At 43.8% G+C, this 27,080-nt stretch overlaps 1 protein-coding gene across 1 annotated transcript in view; it reads right to left on the bottom strand.

Annotated features, from left to right (window-relative positions):
- Positions 1-27,080, bottom strand: part of CARMIL2 (capping protein regulator and myosin 1 linker 2) — a 591,305-nt gene that overhangs the window by 381,452 nt on the left and 182,773 nt on the right. Inside the window, 1 exon segment of the mRNA XM_030203654.1 lies at positions 26,002-26,068. Within this exon segment, the coding sequence (XP_030059514.1) occupies positions 26,002-26,068 (67 nt within the window).

Genomic DNA, 27,080 nt, shown 5'->3' with positions numbered 1-27,080 from the left:
CGAAATGTCAACGTTTTTTCCCTTTAATCCTTTTGGTGTTACAGCTTGTGACTGGCTCTGGAGTGTCCAACAATGCTATTATCTGAGGGACTTTCACTTAAAAAATAAAGTGAAAAGTCCTCTGCAACTGTATGCCATACTAACAAACACAAATTTAAACTTTTTTTTCTACAGAGGGATCAGTCAAGAAAATTCAAAAAGACCATTACATACAGTGTGTATGTATGTGTGTGTGTAAACACACACACACACCAGCAATGCTTTACTTATATATTTTTAAAATAAAGTTACTTGTGTATAATGAGTTGGTTGAGGGGAGATGGAGATGAGGGAAACAAGGAAAACTAAATAAATGGGGTCTCTGAGATAGCCTATAAACCAACACACTCAGGGTATACCATGCCTCCATATGTGTAAGATCTTGGTAAGCAGAACTGCAGGTCTTTATTGATTGGTTCTCATTAGATATCTTTCAAAATTCCTGCGTCACACAAGGTGTCCTCCACAACTGCTGTACTACCAATCAATGTAAAACTTTCAGGCCCAGAAGCAAAAAGCCTACATCATAACAGGCATAACAGCTAAAAAAGTGAACATCTTGAATCCTATACTGAAAAGCAGCAAAACAGCAAAACCATGCAAGTACTTTTTTGTTTAATCTCCAATACTTATATATGTAATTTTAGACATGTAGATTATTATTATTATTATTATTATTTGTTACATTTGTACCCCACATTTTCCCACCTATTTGCAGGCTCAGTGTGGCTTACATAATACCGTAAAGGCGTTATACATCCAAAGATAAATCTGTAAAATGAGGACTGTTGTGGGAAAGATCAGAGACAAGAGAGACACACATATTCAGCCACTGAATGTGTAAGATGCCTGTGCAGCTTGCACAGATAACTATTAACTTTAAACACATAACTATCAATGTAATGATACATGTGGATTTTCAGTTCTGTCACACATTTGGATAGAGCCAAAGTATATGCATAACTTTAAACCTACAAGTTATCAGGGCAATTCTATACAGAAAATACCTACAGTTATACAGTAGATACACATGTATAACATTAGAATACTGGCATTTAAGCATGTATATGTGCACATACATGAATATATGCCAATTTTCCACCTAAGCACTTTTCTATAAAGATATATGTATTTTACATAGTGTGAGTGTGGACAATGGCATACTCATAAGCAGAGCATAGGTGGGGCACAATTTTATGTGCATAACTTATAGAATACACTCTGGAACATAGGCACCCCTATAGCCAGTGGTAAGTGCTTATGCCTAATGTATTTATTTATTTAGATTTTGCTCACACCTTTTCAGTAGTAGCTCAAGGTGAGTTACATTCAGGTAATCTGGATATTTTTCTGTCCCAGGAGGGCTCACAATTTAAGTTTGTACCTGAGGCAATAGAGGGTTAAGTGACTTGCCCAAGATCACAAGGAGCAGCAGTGGGATTTGAACCAGCCACCTCTGAATTACAAGACCAGTGCTCTAACCACTAGGCCACTCCTCCACCCATATCTGAGTGCTAAGCTAGTATTCTACAAAAGAAAGTAGGCGCCTAGGCTTCTTTATAGACTAGGCTCCTACCAGGTGCCCAGTTATAGAATTGACCCATTTACTGGGGTAATTCAAGTGCTTTTTTTGTAGGAAAAAAGGTACTGGTACTCATTATGGGTGGGGCATCCATCTATGGCTCTGCCCCTATGGTAGCCACACCCCTTATACCAGCCATGGTGCATATAAGCAGTATCATTGAAAATACTATACCAGTATAGGAGAAAAAATAACTTGATTTTTTTTTCATTATAAATAATTTCTATAAGCTTTACAGTTCTAGTATACCCAGTGCAAAATAAGACAGCAGATATAAATTCTCAAATTGGACATCTTCCAAACACTAAAATGAAAATAAAATGATTTCTTCTATCTTTGTTGTCTAGTGACTTTGTTTTTCTGATCATGTTGGTCCCAGTCTCTGATTCTGCTGCTCTCTATCTGTTCCCTTAACTCCGTTTCCAGGGCTTCCTTTCCATTTATATCTTTGCTTTCCTCCTTTCTTCTTCATTTCTTGCCACGGACTTGACTGGAGGAGGTATAGAGTGGATCCAGCTTTTGCCTATTTTATTCATCCATGTGCAGTTTTTCTCCTCTTTTCCCTTTCCCTCATCTCGTCAGTATGCATCTCCTTCCTCTTTCCATCCACGTCCAGCATTTTTACTCTCCTCCTCCATCCATGTCCAGCATTTCTCCTCTCTCCTCCCCTCCATCAATGTTCATCTCACTTCCTCTCTCTTCCTCCCCTCCAGCCATGTCCAGCATTTCAACTCTTTTCCCTCCCCTCCATCCATGTCCAGCATATCTCCTCACCCCCTCCACTCCATCCATGTGCATCTACTTCCTCTGTCTTCCCTCCCCTCCATCCATGTCCAGCAACTCTGCTGTCTCCCCTGCCCTCCCTTCCCATCCATGTCCAGTGATTCTCTGCCCTCCCCTCCCATCTATGTCCAGCGATTCTCCTTTGCCCCTATCCTCCCCTCCCAACCATGTCCAGTGATTCTCCTCTCTCTCCTGCCCTCCATGTCCAGCGATACTCCTCTGCCCTCCCCTCCCATCTATGTCCAGCAATTTCTCCTCTCTCCCCTGCCCTCCCCTCCCATCCATGTCCAGCGATTCTCCTCTGCCCTCCCATCCATGTCCAGCAATTCTACTTTGCCCCTATCCTCCCCTCTATGTCCAGTAACTCGCCCCAGCCTCCACCTGCCCTTCTTTTAAACCCCCATCAAGTTCCAGTACCAACCCCAGCCCTACCTACCTGCCCTTAGCTACCCAACAGCCCTGCTTTCTATTACTACCACCCTGCGACGCGTTTAAATCTTTTATTTCTTTTTTACCTGAAGTCGAAGTGCCGGCAGTGGTGTTAGTGAAAGCACCAGGCTCGCCTCCTCCAGCCTTCCTTTCGTTCCCTCTCAGTGTCCCACCTTCCTCTGCCGTTGTTTCCTGTTTCCGCGAGGGCAGGACACTGAGAGGGAATGAAGGGACGGCTGGAGGAGGCGAGCCTGGTCCTTTCACTAATGCTGCCGCCAGCACTGCGACTTCAGGTTAAAAAAATATAAAAGATTTAAATGCGTCGCGGGGCGGCAGGAACAGAAAGCAGGGCCGTCATGGAGGTAAGGGCAGGCAGGTGAGCTGTACCGGCGCGTACCGGCACAAAAAAAGCACTGGGCAATTCTATAAATGGGCACCTCCATTTAGGCACCCAAATGCCTATTCTATAATGGTATTTGGGTGCCCAAAGTCCATTATAGAATACTAGCATAACCTGGTGTGCCTTACATTTAAATGCCCGCACTTACACCAGCGAGAGACTTGGGATAGCTGTGGTCCCATAAATGTGGCTGGGACGTGCAAAATTTACAATATTCTGTAAATTATGGGTATGAGAGCCATGTATATGCCCTCCTTGAATTTATGCAGTATTCCTTTCATTCTCTAACATGATGCCTAAATTTACACGCTAACCCCCGGATTCTATATATCACGCCTAGCGTTCTGCCCTGCAATCCAAGTGTATTGTGTAACAATGTGCGCAACTTCATTGGCTTAACAAGTTAATCAATGTTGATAACAGCGCTTAACAAGCAATAATGAGCACTAATTGGCAATAATTAGAATTTATGCATATAACTCACTAAGCGTATTCTGTAATGAACTGCACCTAAATTCTAATGCGCGCAGTTCAAAAGGGGCTTGGTTATAAGCGGGGATATGGGCATTTTGTGGGCATTCCATTTCATTTCATTTTATTTTATTCCATTACCAAAGCGATATCTGATACCTCAAACCAAGTCTCGGTCACAGAAAGCACATCAAGCCATTGTTAAGAAGTAAATCATAAATCAACATAGTTTTAGTTTGTACTGACCATGCATTTACCAATCCCAACCTTGATCTTAAAGGGAAGATGCATAAATTGCTGGGAGAGGTCATCAGAGGGACAGGAAGTACATTTTCACACCTTCTAGTACCCTTCAATAACCAACAATCCACCAAATCCCCATACCTCCCATGACCTACAAGAACAGAAAGAACACACTTTGTAGCAATGATAGCAACAAACAATACCTCAAAATGCCCAAACTCCACCCAAAGGAGCGCCCTAAGGAGCTCCTTAGTCGCGCTTCTTCTTTGGCGTGATAGAGCCGCTGCAGCACCCCTGGTGCACGGCGCCTCTGGTGTGGTCCTCCCATTTTTCAGCCCACCTTCCTGATGTCACTAGGGGGCGGTGTCAACAGCAGAAGGACCAACGGAGATCTCAGACACATCAAACTCAAAAAGGGGGCGACAAAAGCAGCACACTGCAGCCCAGCAACACGGCTATCCTGCAGCTCAGTTCTCCACTCCGGCATGGGCCTCCCATTTTCACCCCGCATTCCCGATGACATTACCAGGGGGCAGGGCCAGCAGTGGAATAGCAGAAGGATCAATGGAGATCTCAGACACAACAAACTCAAAGGGGGGCAGCAAAAGCAGCACACTGCAGCCCAGCAACACAGCAATCTGGCAGTTCAGTTCCAAAATTTACATATGTAATTTTAGAATATGGCCCAGTGTGTGTAAATCTACGTGCAGGGATTTATGCCATGTTTTCACGTTGTAAATGGAGGCACGCAGTTTTACGTGCTGGGATGTCAACTAAGCATAGTCTATATACTGTGCCTTAATTTAGGCGCCACTTATAGAATACGCTTAGAAATGTTTACCGTGCAGATTTTTTAGGCGCCATATATAGAATCTAGCCCTAATTGCATGTATAAATTTATAGAAGACTAGCACAGATAAATATAAGGTAGGCATTTACAGGGGAGAGAAGGCAGCAGACACAAGAGTAATCCAGGTACAGGCAGAGCCAGTAGGCAGGCAGCAGGTCAAGAGAGTAATCCTGGTACAGGCGGAGTCAGTAGGCAGGCAGCAGACACGAGAGTAATCCAGGTACAGGCAGAGTCAGTAGGCAGGCTGCAGACACGAGAGTAATCCAGGTACAGGCAGAGTCAGTAGGCAGGCAGCAGACACTAGAGTAATCCAGGTAAAGGCTAAGTCAGCAACGAAGAACAAAGTAGAGGAGAAGCACACTACTGAGCAAGTAACACCTACCAAAGTAGAAGCCGAAGCATGGAGCCCAAGGATAGATCAGGCATCTGACGTCAGCAGGAGCCTAGCAGGGTGAGAGAGAGCAGCCATAGGGAGAGAGCAAGAGGAGGGCACAAGCAGTAGTCAATAGGAAAGGAGCAAGGGAAAGGGAGCACCCTGAAAGGTCACGCGGGATGATAGGGGCGGAGCTAAGCAAATGTGCAGTGCATCACGACGCGGAGACGGCAAGCAGGCAAAGAGCAGTGCTGTCCAAGGAGGCTGGAAGCGTGTCGCGCTGGTTATGATGGCGCTGCAGTGGAGCCCCGCGCTGCTCGGGGACATGAAGTTAGGGTCGTGACAGTACCCCCTCCTTAAGGGCCCCCCTCTGCCTAGGTCTGGGTTTGGATGGGTAGCAGGTATGGAACTCCCAGGTCAACTCAGGTGCATGGACGTTGGCAGCGGGCTCCCAGAAATTATCCTCGGGACCAAAGTGCTTCCAGGATAGCAAATAGTACAGCCGTCCCCTTTGACGTTTGGAGTCCAGAACCTCATCTACCTCGAATTCAGGATCCGGCTCGGAATCAGGAACAATGATCTTCTTTAGCTCTGGGTGGCATTTCGAGGTCAAGAATGGCTTTAGCAGGGACACGTGGAAAGCGTTGTGGACCTTGAGATTACCTGGTAACTGGTGATGATAAGTGATGGCTCCCACCCGAGATCGTACTGAAAATGGTCCAATGTATCGAGGAGCAAACTTGAAGGAGGGTAATCAGAGTCTCAAGTATTTGGTACTAAGCCAAACTTTTTGTCCAGGTTGAAAGGTCGGAGCAGACCGCGTCTTACGATCTGCGAAAAGCTTGTATCTAGCAGCAGCTTGCTGAAGATGTTGTTGGACCCTGCTCCAAATGTCCTGGATATCAGTGAGGGTCTGTTGGAGCTGAGGCGAGGCTTGGGTCTGAGGGATCGGAAGTGGTAGTCGTGGGTGGCACCCGTATATTGTAAAAAATGGTGATGTACGAGAGGCAGTGTGGAGACCGTTGTTATAGGCGAATTCAGCCCAGGGGAGTAATGTGGACCAATCATCCTGTCGGTTATTAGTATATATTCGCAGGAAGGTCTTGAGAGTTTGATTGACCCATTCCACCATTCCATTGGTCTATGGGTGGTATGTGGATGAAAAATGGGTGGTGATGCCAAAAGCAGAACACGGTGCTCTCCAGAACCTAGAAGTGAATTGAGATCCCCGATCACTTATGATCCGGAGAGGTAGACCATGTAAACAAAAAATATGCTGGATGAAATTCTTGGCAAGAGTAGCGACCGAGGGGAGGGATTTCATGGGAATGAAATGGGCCATACGGGAGAATCGATCCACCACTACCCAAATGACCGTGTGACCTTGGGACGGTGGTAAATCAGTAATAAAGTCCATGGATACGTCCTGCCAAGGGAGCTGTGGAACTGGCAGTGGCTGTAAGAATCCCCATGGCTTGCCAGGAGAGGATTTGTTTCGAGCACAGATGGGACAGGTGGAAACTTAATGTAAGACATCCTGAGCCATGCGTGGCCACCAATAGTACTGAGAGATTAAATGAAAAGTCTTGCGGAATCTGGAGTGACCAGCAAACGTGGAGGAGTGTCCCCATTTGAGAACCTTCTTCCTGGACTGGGGTGGAACAGAAGTCTTCGTGCTGACGGAAGAAACTACAGTGGTGGAGGCAACACAGGCAGGATTAAGCATGGGGTAGGATTCCTCGGGTACTTTGGGAGGGTTGAAGGCCCTGGATAGCGCATCAGCCTGAATATTCTTTTCAGCATGTCGAAATACCAGGCTGAAGTTAAAACGGGCAAAGAAAAGAGACCAGCTTGCCTTTCGTGGGTTTAGTCTCTTAGCATCCTGAAGGTATAGGAGATTCTTGTGGTCGTTGATTACTGTGATGGGGTGCAAGGCCCCCTCCAGGAGATATTGCCATTCCTGGAGAGCCAATTTAAGGGCCAACAATTCCTGGTCCCCAATGGTGTAGTTACGCTCTGCCGGAGAAAATGTTTTGGAAAAAAAGAAACAGGGATGATGCTTGCCAGAGTTTGAGGTTTGAGATAGAACGGCCCCCAGCGAAGAGGCATCCACCTCTAAAATGAATGGTTTTTTGATATCCGGGCTTTGAAACACAGAAGCAGAGAGAAAGGCTTGCTTTAAGGTGGTGAAAGCCCCCTGGGCCTCCGGTGTCCAGTTCCTCACATCAGCACTCTTCCTGGTCAGTGTGGTAAGAGGGGCAGTGATAAGGAAGTATTGATGGATGAACTGCCGGATGGCTCGGAGTTTGGTGGGATCCATTTGGAGCCCCGCTGAAGAGACGATATATCCCAAGAGTGGAATAGACCGTTGATGAAACAAACACTTCTCTAGTTTGGCGAAGAGACGGTAGTCCCAGAGGCGTTGGAGAATAGTGCGGACATGACGAGGGTGGTCTTTAACAGAAGCAGAAAAAAACAAAATATCATCCAGCTAAACTATGACTGAGGAGTACAGGAGATCTTGAAAAATGAAGTTAATGGATTCCTGAAACACCGCAGGTGCATTACAAAGGCCAAATGGCATGACTAGATATTCGAAATGTCCTTCATGGGTATTAGGGGACGTGACAGGTGCCCAGCTTTTGTAATCAAATTTGGTGTTTAGTGCGCAGCATATAGATGCCTAAAATATGGTGCCCAGTTATTTATTTATTTATTTATTTCATTGCATTTGTATCCCACATTTTCCCACCTATTTGCGGGCTCAGTGTGGCTTACAATACATTGTGAATGATGGAAATACCATGTGTTACAGTACAATTATGGGTTACATTATGAGGAGTTGTGGGAAGACAAAGTCAAGTCAAAACAACATTTAGAGCGTAGAAACTATGGAATGTTAAAATGGGGAAAAGATAGGGCGATAGAACAATAGCATGAAAACCTTAAGGTAAAGTAATTTTATATGTGGGTGGAGTATTCGGGGTAAGAGAATTTAGAAGAAAGTGTATTGATGCATTTCTGTTAGTGTGTATGGACTTCATGTGTTTTGATCCTTGCAATAAATCTTCTCAAAGAGATAAGTCTTTAGTCGTTTGCGGAAGTTGGTTAGTTCGTAGATCGTTTTCAGGTTGCGTGGTAGTGTGTTTCAGAGTTGCGTGCTCATATAAGAGAAGGTTGATGCATGTAGTACTTTGTATTTTATGCTTTTGCAGTTAGGGAAGTGGAGATTGAGGAAAGTTCGGGATGATCTTTTAGCATTTCTGGTGGTAGGTCTATTAATTCAGACATGTATGCAGGGGCTTCACCGTGGATGATTTTGTGGACTAAAGTGCATACTTTAAAGGTGATACGTTCCTTGAGTGGGAGCCAGTGCAGCTTCTCACGTAAGGGTTTTGCACTTTCGTATTTTGGTTTTCCGAAGATGAGGCTGGCTGCTGTATTCTGGGCTGTTTGAAGTTTCCTCAGTATTTGTTCTTTGCAGCCTGCGTATAATGAGTTACAGTAGTCCAGATGACTGAGTACGAGTGATTGCACTAGGCTGCGGAAGACGGATCTCGGAAAGAATGGTCTTATTCTTTTCAGTTTCCACATGGAGTAGAACATCTTTTTGGCTGTGTTGTTTGCGTGAGTTTCAAGTGTTAGGTGGTGGTCGATTGTGACTCCTAGGATTTTTAAAGTTTCTGAGATTGGCAGTTGTAGTTTGGGTGTGTTGATTTCGGTAAATTTATTCCTGTTGTATTGGGAGGTAAGTATGAGGCATTGAGTTTTTTCTGCATTCAGTTTCAATCGGAATGCATCTGCCCAGGTATTCATGATGTGTAGACTCTGGTTGATTTCGTTGGCGATTTCGTTAATGTCTTGTTTGAAAGGAATATATATCGTTACATCATCTGCGTATATGTAAGGGTGAAGGTTATGATTTGATAGAAGTTTTGCCAAGGGAATCATCATTAGGTTGAAAATAGTTGGTGAGAGGGGGGATCCTTGCGGTACTCCACATTCAGGTGTCCATGCAGCAGACGTAGTTGAATTTGATGTGACTTGATATGAGCGCAAGGTTAGGAATCCCTTGAACCAGTTTAGGACATTGCCTCCGATGCCAAAATATTCAAGTATGTGTAATAGAATTCCGTGGTCAACCATATCAAAGGCACTTGACATGTCAAATTGTAGGAGGAGTATGTTGGTGCCTGTAGCAATCATTTGTTTGAATTTGGTCATAAGGGTGATTAGGACTGTTTCTGTGCTGTGATTTGACCGGAATCCTGATTGCGCATCATGCAGTATTGAGAACTTGTTGAGATAATTTGTGAGTTGTTTGGTTACCATCCCTTCGGTTATTTTGGTTATTAGTGGAATAGATGCTACTGGTCTGTAGTTAGTTATTTCGCTTGCGTTTTTCTTTGTGTCTTTAGGTATTGGGGTAAGTAAAATTTTTCCTTTTTCCTTTGGGAAAAGTCCGTTTTGTAGCATGAAATTCACGTGGTTCGTTAGGTCTGTTATGAATGGTTGAGGAGCTGATTTCATGAGGTTGTTTGGGCAGATATCTAGTTTGCAATGGGATTTGGCGAATCTTTTGAGCGTTGTAGAGATGAGGTCCTCTGACAGTAGTTCGAATTCGGTCCAGATCCTGTCTGCTGGGTATATTCCGTCTTCTGGGTCTAGACAGTCTATGAGTGTGGCGTATTCAGTAGGGCTGGTGGGTATTTTAAGTCTTATTTGTATAATTTTTTCCTTGAAGTATTTCGCAAGGTCGTCGGTCCCTGGTGTATCTTTGCTATTGTTTGTAACTGTTTGTAACTGGTGTAACTGGTATCAATCCCAATCCTGGCCCTCCTCACCAACTATTATCCAAACTCTACAGATCTCACCGTGACCTCTCTAACCTCATCTCTATTCCTCTACTCCCCTCCTCTTCTCTGCCCTTCTCTTGCGCCCTATGGAATGCCCCGCTCTATCTGTAACAAACTCCCCTATATCCAGGACCTCTTTATCTCGCGTCACCTCCATCTGCTCGCCATAACAGAAACCTGGCTCTGCCCTGATGACTCTGCTTCAGTCGCAGCCCTGTGCCATGGCGGTTATCTATTTTCACATACTCCTCGCCCTGCTGGCCGTGGGGGCGGTGTTGGACTACTTCTCTCTCCCTCCTCCAGATTTCAACCCCTTCTTCCACCTCAATCTCACTGTTTTTCCTCCTTTGAAGTCCACTCTATCCGCCTTTTCTCTCCTCTGCCTCTTCGAATAGCGGTCATTTATCGTCCCCCTAATAAGTCCCTTTCATCCTTTCTCAGTGACTTTGACGCCTGGCTTGCCTTCTTCCATGATCCTTCCTCCCCCTCTCTCATCCTTGGTGACTTTAATATTCCTGCTAATGATCCTTCCAACTCTTATATTTCCAAGTTACTCGCTTTAACGTCGTCCTTTAATCTCCAACTATGCTCCACCTCCCCCACTCATCAAAATGGTCACTGTCTTGATCTCATCTTCTCCTCCAACTGTTCACCTTCTAGTTTCCTTGCCTCTGATCATCCCTCCTCTGATCACCATCTTATAACTTTCACACTTAAATCTCCTCCCTCCCAGTCCCGTCCTATCCTATCTAATTTATCTAGGAATCTTCACAATATTGACCCTTCATCTTTATCCTCCCATGTTTCAAACCTCCTCTCTACTGTGGCACCATCCACGTCTGTCAACGAGGCTGTTTCTTCTTACAACAATACCCTATCCTCTGCCTTAGACACTCTTGCACCTTTGATGACCCGCCCTGTAAGGCGTACAAAACCCCAACTTTGGCTGACTTCTAATATCCGCTACCTACGTTCCTGTACCCGCTCCGCCGAACGCCTCTGGCGGAAATCTCGGGCCCTTGCTGATTTCTTACACTTTAAGTTCATGCTGACCTCCTTCCAATCTGCTCTTTTACGTGCCAAACAGGATTATTATATCCAACTGACCAACTCTCTTGGCTCTAATCCTTGACTTCTCTTCACCACATTGAACTCTCTCCTCAAGGTGCCCCCTCCCCCAACTCCCCCTTCATTATCTCCTCAGACCCTTGCTGAATTCTTTCACAACAAGGTTCAAAAGATAAACCTTGCTTTCTCTACCTCACCACCTCTCCCTCCACTAGTCCGTTCCCCTCTCTCTCCTTCCCCTCATTCCCTTTCTTCCTTTCCTGAAGTTACTATTGAGGAAACTACACTTCTCCTTTCTTCCTCAAAATGTACCACCTGTTCCTCTGATCCCATTCCCACCCACCTTCTTAATGCCATCTCTCCTACTCTTATTCCTTTTATCTGTCACATTCTCAACCTCTCACTTTCCACTGTGACCGTCCCTGCTGCCTTTAAACATGCTGTGGTCACACCTCTCCTTAAGAAGCCTTCACTTGACCCTACTTGTCCCTCTAATTACCGACCCATCTCCCTCCTTCCTTTTCTCTCCAAATTACTTGAGCGTGCTGTTCACCGCCGCTGCCTTGATTTTCTCTCCTCACATGCTATTCTTGACCCATTACAATCTGGTTTTCGCCCTCTCCACTCAACCGAAACTGCGCTTACTAAAGTCTCCAATGACCTATTACTGGCTAAATCCAGAGGTCAATATTCCATCCTCATTCTTCTTGATCTTTCCGCTGCTTTTGACACTGTCGATCACAGCATACTTCTCGATACCCTGTCCTCACTTGGATTCCAGGGCTCTGTCCTTTCCTGGTTCTCTTCCTACCTCTCCCTCCGCACCTTTAGTGTTCACTCTGGTGGATCCTCTTCTACTTCTATCCCTCTGCCTGTCGGTGTACCTCAGGGTTCTGTTCTTGGTCCCCTCCTCTTTTCTATCTACACTTCTTCCCTTGGTTCATTAATCTCATCCCATGGCTTTTCCTACCATCTCTATGCTGATGACTCCCAAATCTACCTTTCTACCCCTGATATCTCACCTTGCATCCAAACCAAAGTTTCAGCGTGCTTGTCTGACATTGCTGCCTGGATGTCTCAACGCCACCTGAAATTAAATATGACCTAGAGATGGGAATAACTAGTGAGGTAATTAAATTCGCCGATGACACAAAATTATTCAGGGTCGTCAAGTCGCAGGAGGAATGTGAACGATTACAGGAGGACCTTGCGAGACTGGGAGAATGGGCGTGCAAGTGGCAGATGAAGTTCAATGTTGACAAGTGCAAAGTGATGCATGTGGGTAAGAGGAACCCGAATTATAGCTACGTCTTGCAAGGTTCCGCGTTAGGAGTTACGGATCAAGAAAGGGATCTGGGTGTCGTCGTCGATGATACGCTGAAACCTTCTGCTCAGTGTGCTGCTGCGGCTAGGAAAGCAAATAGAATGTTGGGTGTTATTAGGAAGGGTATGGAGTCCAGGTGTGCGGATGTTATAATGCCGTTGGATCGCTCCATGGTGCGACCGCACCTGGAGTATTGTGTTCAGTACTGGTCTCCGTATCTCAAAAAAGATATAGTAGAATTGGAAAAGGTACAGCGAAGGGCGACGAAAATGATAGTGGGGATGGGACGACTTTCCTATGAAGAGAGGCTGAGAAGGCTAGGGCTTTTCAGCTTGGAGAAGAGACGGCTGAGGGGAGATATGATAGAAGTGTATAAAATAATGAGTGGAATGGATCGGGTGGATGTGAAGCGACTGTTCACGCTATCCAAAAATACTAGGACTAGAGGGCATGAGTTGAAGCTACAGTGGGGTAAATTTAAAACGAATCGGAGAAAATTTTTCTTCACCCAACGTGTAATTAGACTCTGGAATTCGTTGCCGGAGAACGTGGTACGGGCGGTTAGCTTGACGGAGTTTAAAAAGGGGTTAGATAGATTCCTAAAGGACAAGTCCATAGACCGCTATTAAATGGACTTGGAAAAATTCCGCATTTTTAGGTATAACTTGTCTGGAATGTTTTTACGTTTGGGGAGCGTGCCAGGTGCCCTTGACCTGGATTGGCCACTGTCGGTGACAGGATGCTGGGCTAGATGGACCTTTGGTCTTTCCCAGTATGGCACTACTTATGTACTTATGACCAAAACCGAGCTTCTCATTTTCCCCCCCAAACCCACCTCCCCGCTCCCCCTGTTTTCTATTTCTGTTGATGGCTCTCTCATTCTCCCTGTCTCCTCAGCTCGAAACCTTGGGGTCATCTTTGACTCTTCTTTCTCCTTCTCTGCTCATATCCAGCAGACTGCCAAGACCTGTCATTTCTTTCTTTACAACATCCGTAAAATCCGCCCCTTTCTTTCCGAGCACTCTACCAAAACCCTCATCCACACCCTTGTCACCTCTCGTTTAGACTACTGCAATCTGCTTCTTGCTGGCCTCCCACTTAGTCACCTCTCCCCTCTCCAGTCGGTTCAAAACTCTGCTGCCCGTCTATTCTTCCGCCAGGGTCGCTTTACTCATACTACCCCTCTCCTCAAGACCCTTCACTGGCTCCCTATCCGTTTTCGCATCCTGTTCAAACTTCTTCTACTAACCTATAAATGTATTCACTCTGCTGCTCCCCAGTATCTCTCCACACTCGTCCTTCCCTACACCCCTTCCCGTGCACTCTGCTCCATGGATAAATCCTTCTTATCTGTTCCCTTCTCCACCACTGCCAACTCCAGACTTCGCGCCTTCTGTCTCGCTGCACCCTACGCCTGGAATAAACTTCCTGAGCCCCTACGTCTTGCCCCATCCTTGGCCACCTTTAAATCTAGACTGAAAGCCCACCTCTTTAACATTGCTTTTGACTCGTAACCACTTGTAACCACTCGCCTCCACCTACCCTCCACTCTTCCTTCCCGTTCACATTAATTGATTTGATTACTTTATTTATTTTTTTGTCTATTAGATTGTAAGCTCTTTGAGCAGGGACTGTCTTTCTTCTATGTTTGTGCAGCGCTGCGTATGCCTTGTAGCGCTATAGAAATGCTAAATAGTAGTAGTAGTAGTAGTAGTGGTGTGGTGTCTAGCAATTTATTTACAAGGTAGAAGAGCTTGTGTGTGTCTTTATAGTTTGGTCCGATTATTGTTTTGTAGTGTAGTCTTTTAGTCTGTTTTATGGTATATTTGTATTTCCTCCGAAGTGATTTCCAGGCATTTAGTGTGTGTTCATCTTTCTTTTTGTTCCATGCGCGTTCTAGCTTTCTGACTTGTGTTTTGAGTTTTTTCAGCTCTTCGGTGAACCATGGATTTGATTTTTTCCTGCGTGATGTTCTGGTTTGGATTGGGGCAATTGTGTCCAATGTTGTTTTGCATTTGTCATCCCATTCTTGGAGGAATTGGATGCTGTCTGTATTTGTTGACCATTCATTTTGGTAGACCTGTTGCCAGAATGTTGTGGGGTCTATTTTTCCTCTCGTGGTGTATGTTGTTTGTTCATGTTTGTTGATTGCGTTTTTGTGTATTTTTCACCAGTGGAGGGAGACATATGCTTTATGGTGGTCTGTCCACAGTGCGGGTGTCCATCTTGTGTCTGTAAGTTGGAGAGTTGAGTCTGAGTCGAATTTGTGTGTGATGATGTCTAATGTGTGTCCCTTAACGTGCGTTGGTTGAGTATTAGGTGCGTGTAAATCCCAGAGTTTTAAGAATTCTTTGCACTCTTGTGTGCCTGTTGAGATGTCGTCTTCGAGGTGTAAGTTGATATCTCCTATTATGAGGATGTTTCAGGCAGAGACACATGTATTCGAGATGAAGTCCATGAGTTGTGTTTGGGAGTCTTTCCATTTTCCTGGTGGTCTGTAGAATAGGATTGCGCTGAAGTGTCCTTGTAGGTTCGGATGAGTGATTTTTGTCGAGGCAATTTCGAGTTGTGGTTATACAGTTGCCCTCTATGCTACTTACATGTGTCCTTAGAAAATAGCACTTAAGTGCGCTGCTGACATTTTTGTAGGTAAGTGCAAAGGGCATGCAAATGTGGGTGCCCAGGTATAGAATTGCCCTTACATGTTTAAAGTCAAATGGCAGTCACATTGCTGAATACTGATCTCTTTCTTCTTAACTGCTAGTTGTGTTTACATATGGCTTAGATAAGAAACACTTGAAGAAAAACTAACAGAAGCCAAGGGAAGTGTTTTTTCCCCTTTTGTTAAATTTATTTCCTATGAATTTATTGGTCAGGTGCCACTACACACTACAGTAAGTCAATAAGGTTGAAAAGTATGTGTATACTGCAAAACTATTATAGTACATTCTCTCACATGGAGAATAAAACTTCAGTGTTAGACTGATGTAATCCCGACCTCTTTGCAGGTTAGTCTACAACCTAGTCACCTCTCATGCCTCTCATGATTCAGTTCTGTTACTGAGGGAAATCAGGGCTTAGGTGGTACTAAAGGCTTCCAAAAGAGAGTCTAGCACTGCAGCAGTAATTTTGAACTTGCTTGTCTCCACCTCCTGGTTTTATCTTCAGCTATCTCATGGTGGGGGATTTCTCCTAAGTGCATACTGCCTAGGCCCATACCTGATGTGGCACAGCTAGTTTTCCTGAATTTGTCCAAGGGAATAAACTCTTCTTTGAGTATACTAGGATTCTTGCACAGTCAGAAGGAGCATTATGCAGCCAGTCTTATCCCCTGCCTTCAGGCTGTGTCCAGTTTATACAGACTGTTAGCAATGAACTCCCCTAACCTGGTCATTCCCAGATGTGAGCATGATGCGGTCGCTTATCAGCCTGGGTGGTCATATTCTGGGAAAACTGAGTCTCAGCTAAGATTCGAAGATGGAATCTCGACAAAGCCTCAGCACAGCGACATTAGGTCAGCACATTGGAGGTAATTCTATAAATGTGCACCTATAAATAGGCCACCAGAGGGCACCTGGTAAAAGCCTATTCTATAAAGGATTATAAGGATGTATTTTCCTTTATAGAATACTAGTTTAACAAGGTAAATATGCAAGAATGTGCTTAGGTACGAGCTGTTATGTGTGAATCTATGCTCCAGAGATGCTTGTACATGTAACCAACCCTTGGTTGCCTGGTGAGCATCAGAGTGGGTTACTATGAATGTTTTATAGGACTGTTTATGAGGTCAGGGCCAGGATCAGCAAGCTGAGAGGCTGTCAGGCGCTACTAGTCCCCTCATTTAGCACTATCATTCAATAATACAGACCAAACCAGTAGTAGCAAAACTCCAACCAAAGGTTTACTTAACTTGGATGAGGCAGAAAAAATATGAGACAATTTCTTTCAACAATTGTTTACAGTCACAAGTTTTAATTAGTATAAAGGTAATCTCCGACCCTTACAGTGTCTCTGGTAGTAGGTCTGGTGAATTCTCTGTCTTAGAAAAGGTTCTTTATAGAAAAGTCTTTTACAGCTGCTCTTTCTCCCTCTCTCAGGTTTCCAGTTCCAGAGAGGTCTGCAATGAGATAGATGGTTTCTCAGGGCTCTTTGAGCCTGTAGCTACACGTTCTTGGTAGAGGATCCTTCCCCTGGTGGGAACACACTAGTGAGGTATCCTGCCCTAGTACTTCTCCTGGATAAATGGTTTCTACTGTTCCTTTCCTTATTTCTCCTCTGAAGGAAGTGTTGGTTGTTTGACCCTTCCAAACACACCTGTGATCAGTTCACCAACTGGGCAGCAGAAGTGTCCCAGTGGCTGCAGCGATTAATCTTCACTGCCTCAACCAACTCCTGCAGGCTTCCCTTGGTTGTGTCCTGCCCTTACTGACGTCATGTCCTGTTTCCTCAATGGTGGGACTTGACAGAGGGAAGCCTATGTGAGCTGGCTCAGGCAGTGAAGATGAATCACTGTAGCCACCAGAACAATGGGGGATTCAGAGAGGGGCCAAATGCCGGCTGCAGGAAGAAAAGAGGAAGAGAAGGGAATGAGGCACCTCCACCCCACCCTCTTCCTGTGAGACTGTCATTGGAATCCTTTTGTGTTTCATTTATATATCTGATATTTGTCAACATTTGCTTATTTCTGATCTGAAGAAGAAAGGTTACCTTTGAAATCTAATCAAAAAATGTATTGTTAGTTCAATATAAAAGATATCATCTTATTTTCTTTTCTCTGTTTTGATTCATTTCTATTTATTACCTTTAAAAGTGGGCTACCACGGCTACCACACCACTTTACTCACTGCAGCTAGGAAGCCATCAACAGGAAAATCTTATTGCTTTAAATGAAAGAGATTTGCTATTTCGTATAAATATACACATCAAAACCCATTCATATACTCACCAACTGCATTACTAAACTGTCTTTATTAGCTGCCTTAAACAAGTTTTCAAACCTCATCAATTTGAGTCCACTTCAGTGCCATATCAGACTATCATGATAAGGTAAGAGGCTAGATTTCAAAACAGCTCTTAAGTTTTGTCTTGAATGGATGGAAGATTGCTAAACGTGTAATTTGCTTTTATTTATTTGAAATCATTTATATTTTGTCAATCTGAGTGTACTCAATATTTCTCTAGTTTGGCCAGCAGGTGGTGCTTGTTTATGCTTAAAATTGTTACAGAGAAAAGACCTGCAGTGATGTAGCCAGTTTTTTTAAAACTTGTTCTGGGCTCTGATTGGCCCAGGAGCTACAATTTCATTTGGAATGTACTGGCTTTTTCCCCAATCTTAGCCAGGGAGAAGGGAGAGATCTCTTTGCTGAGGCCCTGTGGTCAATTATATTTGATAATCTGTGAGCAGCATACTTCCTGATCTCCCCAGGTACTTTTTAGAAAGTAAACAAATGTTTAGATAGCTTTACAATTGATCCATATTTCAGTTACCGATTATTGTTTGCTGATTGCACATTTTCTGTTCACTGTTCAGGTTGTGATTGGGTAAATGTAACATCAGGGCATGTTAGGGAGGTAAAATTCCTTGTCGAAATCAAGGACTGCTTTATGGAGCAGCTGGTACAGGAGCCAACAAGAGAAGAAAAAATTCTAGACCTAGTCCTTAGTGGAGCGCATGATCTGGTGCAGGAGGTAATGGTGTTGGGGCTGCTTGATACAGTGATTATAATATTTTATTTTTGTTATATTTGTACCCCGCACTTTCCCACTCATGGCAGGCTCAATGCAGCAGACAATGAAGCGTTAAGTGACTTGCCCAGAGTCACAAGGAGCTGCCTGTGCTGGGAATCAAATTCAGTTCCTCAGGACCAAAGTTCACCACCCTAACCACTAGGCCACTCCTCCACTATGATCAGATTTGATATTGGCTTTGAAGTAAGTACATACAGGAAATCCAATACATTAGCCTTTAACTTTTAAAAGGAGACTATGATAAAACGAGAACGGTGAAAAAAAAACAGGAGCAGCTGTGAAGGTCAAAAATTTACAACAGGCGTGGATACCGTTCAAAAATATCATCCTGGAAGCCAAGGCCAAATATATTCTATGTATTAAAAAAGGAGGAAGGAAAACCAGCATGGTTAAAAAGTGAGGTGAAGGAAGCTATTAGAGCTAAAAGAAAATCCTTCAGAAAATGGAAGAAGGATCCGACTGAAAATAATAAGAAACAGCATAAGGAATGGCAAGTCAAATGCAAACGCTGATAAGGAAGGCAAAGAGAGACTTTGAAAAAAAGATTGCACTGGAGACAAAAACATATAGTAATTTTTTTTAGGTATATTAAAAGCAAGAATTCAGCAAAAGAATCGGTTGAACCACTAGATGACCGAGGGGTAAAAGGGGCACTCAGAGAAGACAAAGCCATAGCGGAGAGATTAAATGAATTCTTTGCTTCAGTTTTCACCGAAGAAGATTTGGGAGAGATATCAATGTCAGAAATGGTATTCAAAGCTGATGAGTCAGAGAAACTGAATGAAATCTCTATAAACCTGGAGGATGTAATGGGGCAATTTGACAAATTGAAGAGTAGCAAATCTCCTGGACCGGAAGTTATTCATCCCCATGTACTGATAGAATTGAAAAATGAACTTGCGGAACTATTGTTAGTAATATGTAATTTATCTTTAAAATCAAGCATGGTTCCAGAAAATTGGAGGGTGGCCAATGTAACACCGATTTTTAAAGAAGGTTCCAGAGGAGGTCCAGGATTACAAACCCATGAGCCTGACATCGGTGCCGGGCAAAATGGTTGAGACTATCATACAGAACAAAATTACTGAGCATATTCTAAAGCATGGATTAATGAGTCAAAGTCAACATGGATTTAGTGAAGGGCAATCTTGCCTCTCCAATCTATTACATTTCTTTGAAGGGGTGAACAAACATGTGGATAAAGGTGAGCCAGTCGATATTGTGTATCTGGATTTTCAGAAGGCATTTGACAAAGTACCTCATGAAAGACTCCAGAAGAATTGGAGAGTCATGGGATAGGAGGTAATGTCCTATTGTAGATTAAAAACTGGTTAAAAGAAAACAGAGTGTAGGGATAAATGGTCAATGGAGAAGGGTAGATAGTGGGGTTCGCCAGGGGTCTGTGCTGGGACCACTGCTTTTTAACATATTTATAAATGATCTAGAGATGGGAGTAACTAGTGAGGTCATTAAATTTGCTGAAGACACAAAGTTATTCAAAGTTGTTAAATCGCAAGAGGATTGTGAAAAATTACAAGAGGACATTATGAGACAGGCAGACTAGGCATCTATATGGCAGATGACGTTTAATGTGAGCAAGTGCAAAGTGATTCATTTGGGAAAGAGGAATCCGAATTACAGTTATGTAATGCAAGGTTTCACATTAGGAGTCACCGACCAGGAAAGGGATCTAGGCGTCATCAGTGAAGATACATTGAAACCCTCTGCTCAGTGTGCAGTGGCGGCTAAGAAAGCAAATAGAATGTTAGGTATTATTAGGAAAGGAATGGAAAACAAAATGAGGACGTTATAATGCCTTTGTATCGCTCCATGGTACGACCACACCTCAAGTATTGTGTTCAATTCTAGTCACTGCATCTCAAAAAAAGATATAGTGGGATTAGAAAAGGTACAGAGTAGGGTGACGAAAATGATAAAGGGGATGGGACAACTTCCCTATGAAGAAAGGCTAAAGCAGCTAGGGCTCTTCAGCTTGGAGAAAATATGGCTGAGGGTACATATTTAATAGAGGTTTATAACTGGTAGACGTGAATTGCAAAGTATTACATTTAAAACGAATCAGAGAAAATATTTCGTCATTCAATGTGTAATTAAACTCTGGAATTCGTTGCCAGAGAATGTAGTAAAAGTGCTTAGCTTAGCAGGGTTTAAAAAAAGGTTTGATTGGCTTCCTAAAGGAAAAGTACATAGAACATTATTGGAGAAAATCCATTGCTTATTTCTAGAATAAGAAGCATAAAATGTATTGTACTGTTTTGGGATCTTCCAAGAAAACAAGAAGGCAGACGATCCGCAAAATCCAATGTGGAAACAAACAGACGCGGATCAATCAAGGTATGGTATACAACTTTAGTCTAAAAAAACGCCCAACACAGGCTGTCAGAGCAAAAAAAACCATCACAATGCGTTCCTTCAAAACTAAAGAGTCAGGTACAGCACAGATTCATGCACCCGGTGGATGGGCGTCAATTTTTTTTCCAGTTTCTAATTGATGTGGTCACATGATGCCTGTCCACCGGGTGCATGAATCTGTGTTGTACCTGACTCTTTAGTTTTGAAGGAACGCACTGCGCTGGTTTTTTCTGCTCTGTTGTGAACCTGCTTTCACTTTCATTATTGTAGAGCCCCTGACGCAGCGCTAGTGGGCTAAACACAGCTTGTGTTGGGCGTTTTTTTAGAATAAACCTGTTTTGGGATCTTGCCAGGTTCTTGTGACCTGGATTGGCCATTGTTGGAAACAGGATGCTGGGCTTGATGGATTTTCGGTCTGCCCCAGTATGACAATACTTATGTACTTATGTAGTTTGTTGACTTTGCTGTCTGGGCCACTACTACTACTACTATTTAGCATTTTTATAGCGCTACAAGGCGTACGCAGCGCTGCACAAACATAGAAGAAAGACAGTCCCTGCTCAAAGAGCTTACAATCTAATAGACAAAAATAAAGAATCCTGGTGGTTTGTGTGTTGTGTCTGTCAGTGCTTTCTGGGAACTGTGGGACCACTGAGAGTGTGGCCCCAGTAACCTAGAAATCACTGGGAATAATTTGAGAGCAGGAGACTCGCCCAAAGGCGGCTGTGATCCAGTCGGTAGGAGAGGGTGCTAGTGTAGAGCACAAGCAGCAGGTGCAGACAGACCAGAGCTATGCTGGAGACAGACCCTCTAAGTGGCTGCTGGGTAACCCCATGCGGGTGGCTAGGCATTTCGTGACAGAAGGATACAATAAAACATCCAAGATATTCAAATATATCATGACCCAAACTGTTTGGGAACTGTCATTGTTAAAAGAACTATCCCTTACTGGTTAGTGCAGGACATTGCATGCTTTTATGTCTCACTACCATCTTGAATGGACAAGCAGTGTTAAAGAACTTCTTTGCTTAAATACTATCAACTTTCCTAAGACAATGATGTAACTCACATGCAGTGCCTTCCTGTTCAGGCAAGGACATGGACACTTGCAGCCCTCAGCTGGGAAGAACCCAGTTTTGTGGGTGATTCATCCTGCTTATCGATGGTGTTAGCAAAGTTGCTTACCTGCAAGAGGTGTTCTCTATAGACAGTAGGCTAAACCAGACACACAATTGCTCCTACTTTGCTGAACACTGCAGAGGCACATCACATGGGTAACAGCACACACACACACTCAGAACTATTTTCTGAGCACTGACAGAGTACTTTGTCTTGGCATTGTCACATGACATTGCCCATTTGTGTGTTTGATTTTTTTCAGCTGTTTATGGAGAACACCTCTTACAAGAAAGCAACTTTGCTACATCACTACGCCTGCTTCATCTTTGTTTTTCCTTGTATACTTTGCACCTGCAGGTACAAATTATGCAGGAAAAAAACCTCCCTGCACCACTGGCAGCCAGGCAGTTTTTGAAAGGGAAACGCCATTGGACAATTCCTTTCAAAATAGGCTTGCATACTAGGGCTAAATATTGATTCAATCAGAGGTTGAGGTTATTAAACAGATGAGTTAACAAAAGCAAAATTATAGATCTTAATTCCACATAAAAGCTTGGGTACAGAGAATTCTTAATGACATAAAGAAATACCCTTCTGATAACTTTTTTCCCTTCATTAATGACTTGGGAGCAAATAAGGTGTTGATCTTCAGAGGTATTGAAAAGGTAGGGACATCCACATATAGCCAGAGGTCCCTGGAGAGGTGGCCCAGAGTCACGTACTCACAGGAAACTACTGACATTATAGCAGATACATTTCTGGCATAACAGATTTTCCCCCTGTTTTTGCTTTGGGATCTTAGAGCCTAGAACAGCTCTGGGACAATATTATACTCCTCTCCAGGATTGACCATATTGGTATAGCTCAAGGATTGGTCAGTATGTCCATAAGAAGTTGTAGGGAGTTGGCTTGGAGTGGAAGAAGGACACGGTCTGTCTTCTTTCTCTCAAGGAGCATTCTGGGTTGGGGAGAAATGGCTGCTGTGCCTAAAAGAGAATGCGAAAGGAAGAAAGAAGGCTGCCTCTTTAATGTCCTGTGATGGATACTGAGGACCCTGCAGAAGAATTCCCGTGGTGGTGTTTCCACTAGGCAGTGAAGCAATTATCCTGAAAGAGTCATCTGTGTGCAATTTTGGAAAGCGAAAAGGCATAGGTGCCCCATATAAGAGGCTTGGGGAGGCTTAAGCTGTGACCTTCCCCACCTGCCTCCTCCTTCAATGTGGCCCCGGTACAGCCAAGAACAAAATTGTATCTTCCGCTGCTGCCCACCTCCTGCTGAGCCCGCCCTTAGCTCCCCAACAGCCCTCCTTTCTGTTCCTGCTGTGGTCGCCCTGCGTTTAAACCTTTTATTTTAAGTTGCGGCAGTGGCTCACCTCCAGCCTTTCCCTTCCTGCTCAGTGTCCCACCCTAGCGGAAACAGGAAATACCTCATCAGAGGAAGGCGGGACACTGAGTGGGAAAGGAAAGGATGGAGGTGAGCCACTGCTGCAACTTAAAATAAAAGGTTTAAATGCAGGGCGGCTGTGGCAGGAACGGAAAGGAGGGCTGTTGGGGAGCTGAGGGCTGGCAGGTGGGGTTGGGTTGGACCTTGAACTCGTGGGGCTGAAAAAGGGGGGCTGGGGCAAGTCACTGGACATGGATGGGAGGGTAGGACAGGGGGCAAAGGAGAATCATTGGACGTGGTTGGGAGGGGAGGGCAGAGGAGAATTGCTGGATATGGATGGGAGGTGAGGGCAGGGCAGGGGAGAGAGGAGAAATCACTGGATATGGATGGGAGGGGGGACAGGGAAGAGAAGAGAAATTGCTAGACATAGAGGGGAGGGCAGGGGAGAGAAGAGAAATCACTGGATATGGATGGATGGAGGGGGCAGGGAAGAGAGGAGATTTGCTAGATATGGATGGAGAAGAGGGCAGGGGAGAGAGGAGAGTTGCTGGACATAGATGGATGGAGGGGAGGGAGGATAGGAAGGAGATGCACATGGATGGAGGGGAGGGAAGACAGGAGAAATCTGGACATGGATGGAGTAGAGGGCAGGGAAGAGAGGAGAAATGTTGGACAGGGATGGAGGGAAGGAAAGACAAAGGAAGGAGATGCACATGGATGGAGGGAAAGGGAAGGAGAAATGCTGGACATGGATGGAGGGGAGGGAAGACAGAGGAAGTAGATGCACATGGATGGAGGGGAGAGGAGTGAGCAGAAACACTGGATATGGATGGAGGGAAAACTGCTGAATTTAAGGGCTGGATCAGAACACTTTGAGGGCAGATGCTGCAACTGGAGGAAGGATAGGGACAGGGCTACAGATGGTAGACAGAATGCATAAGGACACAGGAGGATGGTGGACATGGTGAGAGAAAAAATATCAAATGGAAAGAAGACACTGCATAAAACAGAAGACACTGAGACCAAAGCAAATAGAAAAACTAAATGCTCAGACAACGAAGGTAGAAAAAAGTATTTTATTCAGAATTTATTAATTGGAATATGCCAGCTGTTGAGTGCATCTGTGATATTTTGCATTTAAGTTTTAATTTCTCTAGTATTGCTGCATGCCAAGTCTGACTTCTTGAGGTAACTTTCCAGTTCAGTATTTTGCCTTCATATCTTTTGATTTCAAGTTCCTTGTGTCATATCTGTTGCCATGTGTTTTTCATGTGTGATCGAGGTGCGGTATTCTGCTAGCGTGTAGTATTTGCAGCCCTTTTGGTTTTGTGTTTTTCACTAGGTAGTGTATTGGTGTTTTAGAGCCTGGTGTAATTACAGTGCTGCCTTTCCACGCATAAGGTTGTAGCTCGTCCTGTCCTTGGAATTAGTGCTGTTATGGTTTGGTAATGTTCTGAGTGTGTTTTTGCACAAGTTTGTGTATAGTGTTTTGCAGTGGAGAGATTGTGTGTTGGCCTTACTGAGATGACATTAACACTTTAATTTTAGTTTGTTTATCATAACATCAGACATTGTTTTAGAATATTTTGGAGGATCTGATATTGAACTGTTCCATAGATATGTATGTGGTTTAGTGTTGGTAAGTGCTTAAAACTCTGAAAGCAGCTGCTTCAACACCTTTTTATCCAAATTTTACAAAGCTTTTGAAACTGGCACTTACTGTTCCTGTTGGCACAGCTACCTGTGAGAGATGCTTTTCTATCATGAGATATGTATGAAACTGGCTGAGATCCCCAAAGGGTCAGGAAAAACTGACAGCTTTATGTTTACTGAACATTGAAAGTGATCTTGTTGGAGATATTAACCCTGAGCAGATCATTGACACCTATGATATGAAGTCTAGTTGCCGGATGTTACTTCACTAATGTGATTTTCCATGGATGGAAATAGCAGTGTTTAATAATTGATAACATTTTTTAACAGTATACATTGGTTAATATATGCTTTGAGCAACCACTTTTTTCTTTGACATAGGATAAATATCTAATATCTAAATTTAATAAAAGGTATTAATTGTGACTATTTTACTGTTACTTATTTTTTTCTGCCCGCTCCCTTCTGTTCGTGCACCCGTCCTCCCCCCTCGCCCTCCCTCAGCTCCCCCCCCTCCCCACCCTCCCTCAGCTCCCCGACTTTCCTTGAAATCTTTAACTTACCCGAAGTCACGGCAAACCGGCAGTAAAAACAGCCCTACCCCTGGCACCATCCCAAACCCTGCCACCTTTAGCTCCCTGTCGAGCAGGGACTGTCTCTTCATGTTCAAGTGTACAGCGCTGCATACGTCTAGTAGCGCTTTAGAAATGATAAGTAGTAGTAGAAGTGTCTAACCAGGCTTGAGAAGAAGGAAAAGGCTAAAGGCCTGATGTTCAGTCGGTGGTGATCAGCATTTTGCTGACTGCTGCGGGCATTATATCCAGAAATTTAATGCTGGGCCATCTCTGGACTCTGGCATTAAATTTCCAGGAATACAGAGCCAGTGAAAACAGCCGGTTAAATGCGATATTTGGCACTTAACTGGCTATGAAGAACGATATAAAGATAGGATTGCATTTTATGTGATTCTATTTCTGCAGTTATCTTAGCCAGTTAAGTGCTGAAAATTGGCACATAACCAGCTAAGTGCTGACTCCACCCCTGGAACACCCCCACAATAGCTGGTTTTGGCTTAGGTGCTAACCGGACATTTTCAGTGGCACTATCCAGTCAAGTGCCACTGAAAATGCTTGGTTAGCCTCAGATAGGTGCTTTTAAATGGCCAAGAACTTCTCCTGGTTGTTTAAATCATTTTGAATATTGGGCCTTAAGTCTATGGTATATTAATAGGCCTGACCATGTTAAACCCTCACAAGTAATAAGGGTAACTGATGGCATTTATTGAAAAAGAAATGTGCCGCTCTTACTTCTTACAGCAGGTCTGGGTCGAATACTTCGGCTGTGCTTGCTTTTTCTGCGTAAAGCCATCATGTGCTAAAGAGAAAGGAAAATGTTAGTTTCATATTTGCATTTCCAGGCAACATATTCTTAACTTGGTAGTACAGTGTAAATGGTGCCATTCAGTGTGCATATAGGGCCTGACTTTTTTAACTTTCATTTTTATTGCTTTTATAAAAATGCAACTCCAATATAATGTACATCAGAAACAACATAGCAATCAATATATTGTCACCCTAAAACCTACCTCCCTCCTAGAAGAACCAAGAGAACAAAGATCCTGATTCACTTTGAATGGGCTGTGTTGGCATTACCACACCAGCAGCTATTAGCACGGCTTTGTAAAAGGGGGGGGGGGGGGGGGATTAGGCTCTTAAAACTGTGCCTAATTTTTCAGCTAAAAATTCATCTTAATTTGGGGATCTTTAAAATTATGCTTATAAATTTAGGCTTCCATTCTTTTGCCTTCATTTATGAGCCTAGTGCAAAAAATCTGTGCTAAGCTCCTTTTCACCAACCTAAATCCACCCCTGTTGCCATCTGCTTTTTATGTTCCTAAATGTAAGAGTTTGGTAAATATTTAAGTATAAATTTAGGCACTGAGCCCTAGTAAATTTTCAAAGAGGCTAATTTAGGAGCATAACTTTCAAAGGGCTCTTTTTACAAAGCCGCAGTAGTGATTACCACACACCGAATGCAACAAAGCCCACAGGAAATGAATAGGTTTTGTCGCATTTGGTGCATCGCTAATTGCTAGTGTGGCTTTGTAAATGGAGCCCAAAGTTAGAATAAATCTTTAATAGAACGGGATGAAACTTGACATGAAGGAACTGGTAAAAAAAAAAATGCAAGTTTGAAAATGGCCAAATTAGATTGGAGGTTCTAGAGATATAACCCGCCCCCCCCCCCCCCCCCCCCAATCTCCCGATGCATTTCTATGGAAGGAGTTCCAGCTTCTGTAGCAGACAATAATTAACAGAATTAGATGAAACTTGCCATATGGGACTAAACAGTAAAAAGGCATTCTGGGCCCAATATTCAGCACTAT

The sequence above is a fragment of the Microcaecilia unicolor genome, chromosome 5, assembly GCF_901765095.1.
Source record: "Microcaecilia unicolor chromosome 5, aMicUni1.1, whole genome shotgun sequence".
NCBI classification, from domain to species: domain Eukaryota; kingdom Metazoa; phylum Chordata; class Amphibia; order Gymnophiona; family Siphonopidae; genus Microcaecilia; species Microcaecilia unicolor.
This window is presented reverse-complemented; position numbering and strand designations above follow the sequence as displayed.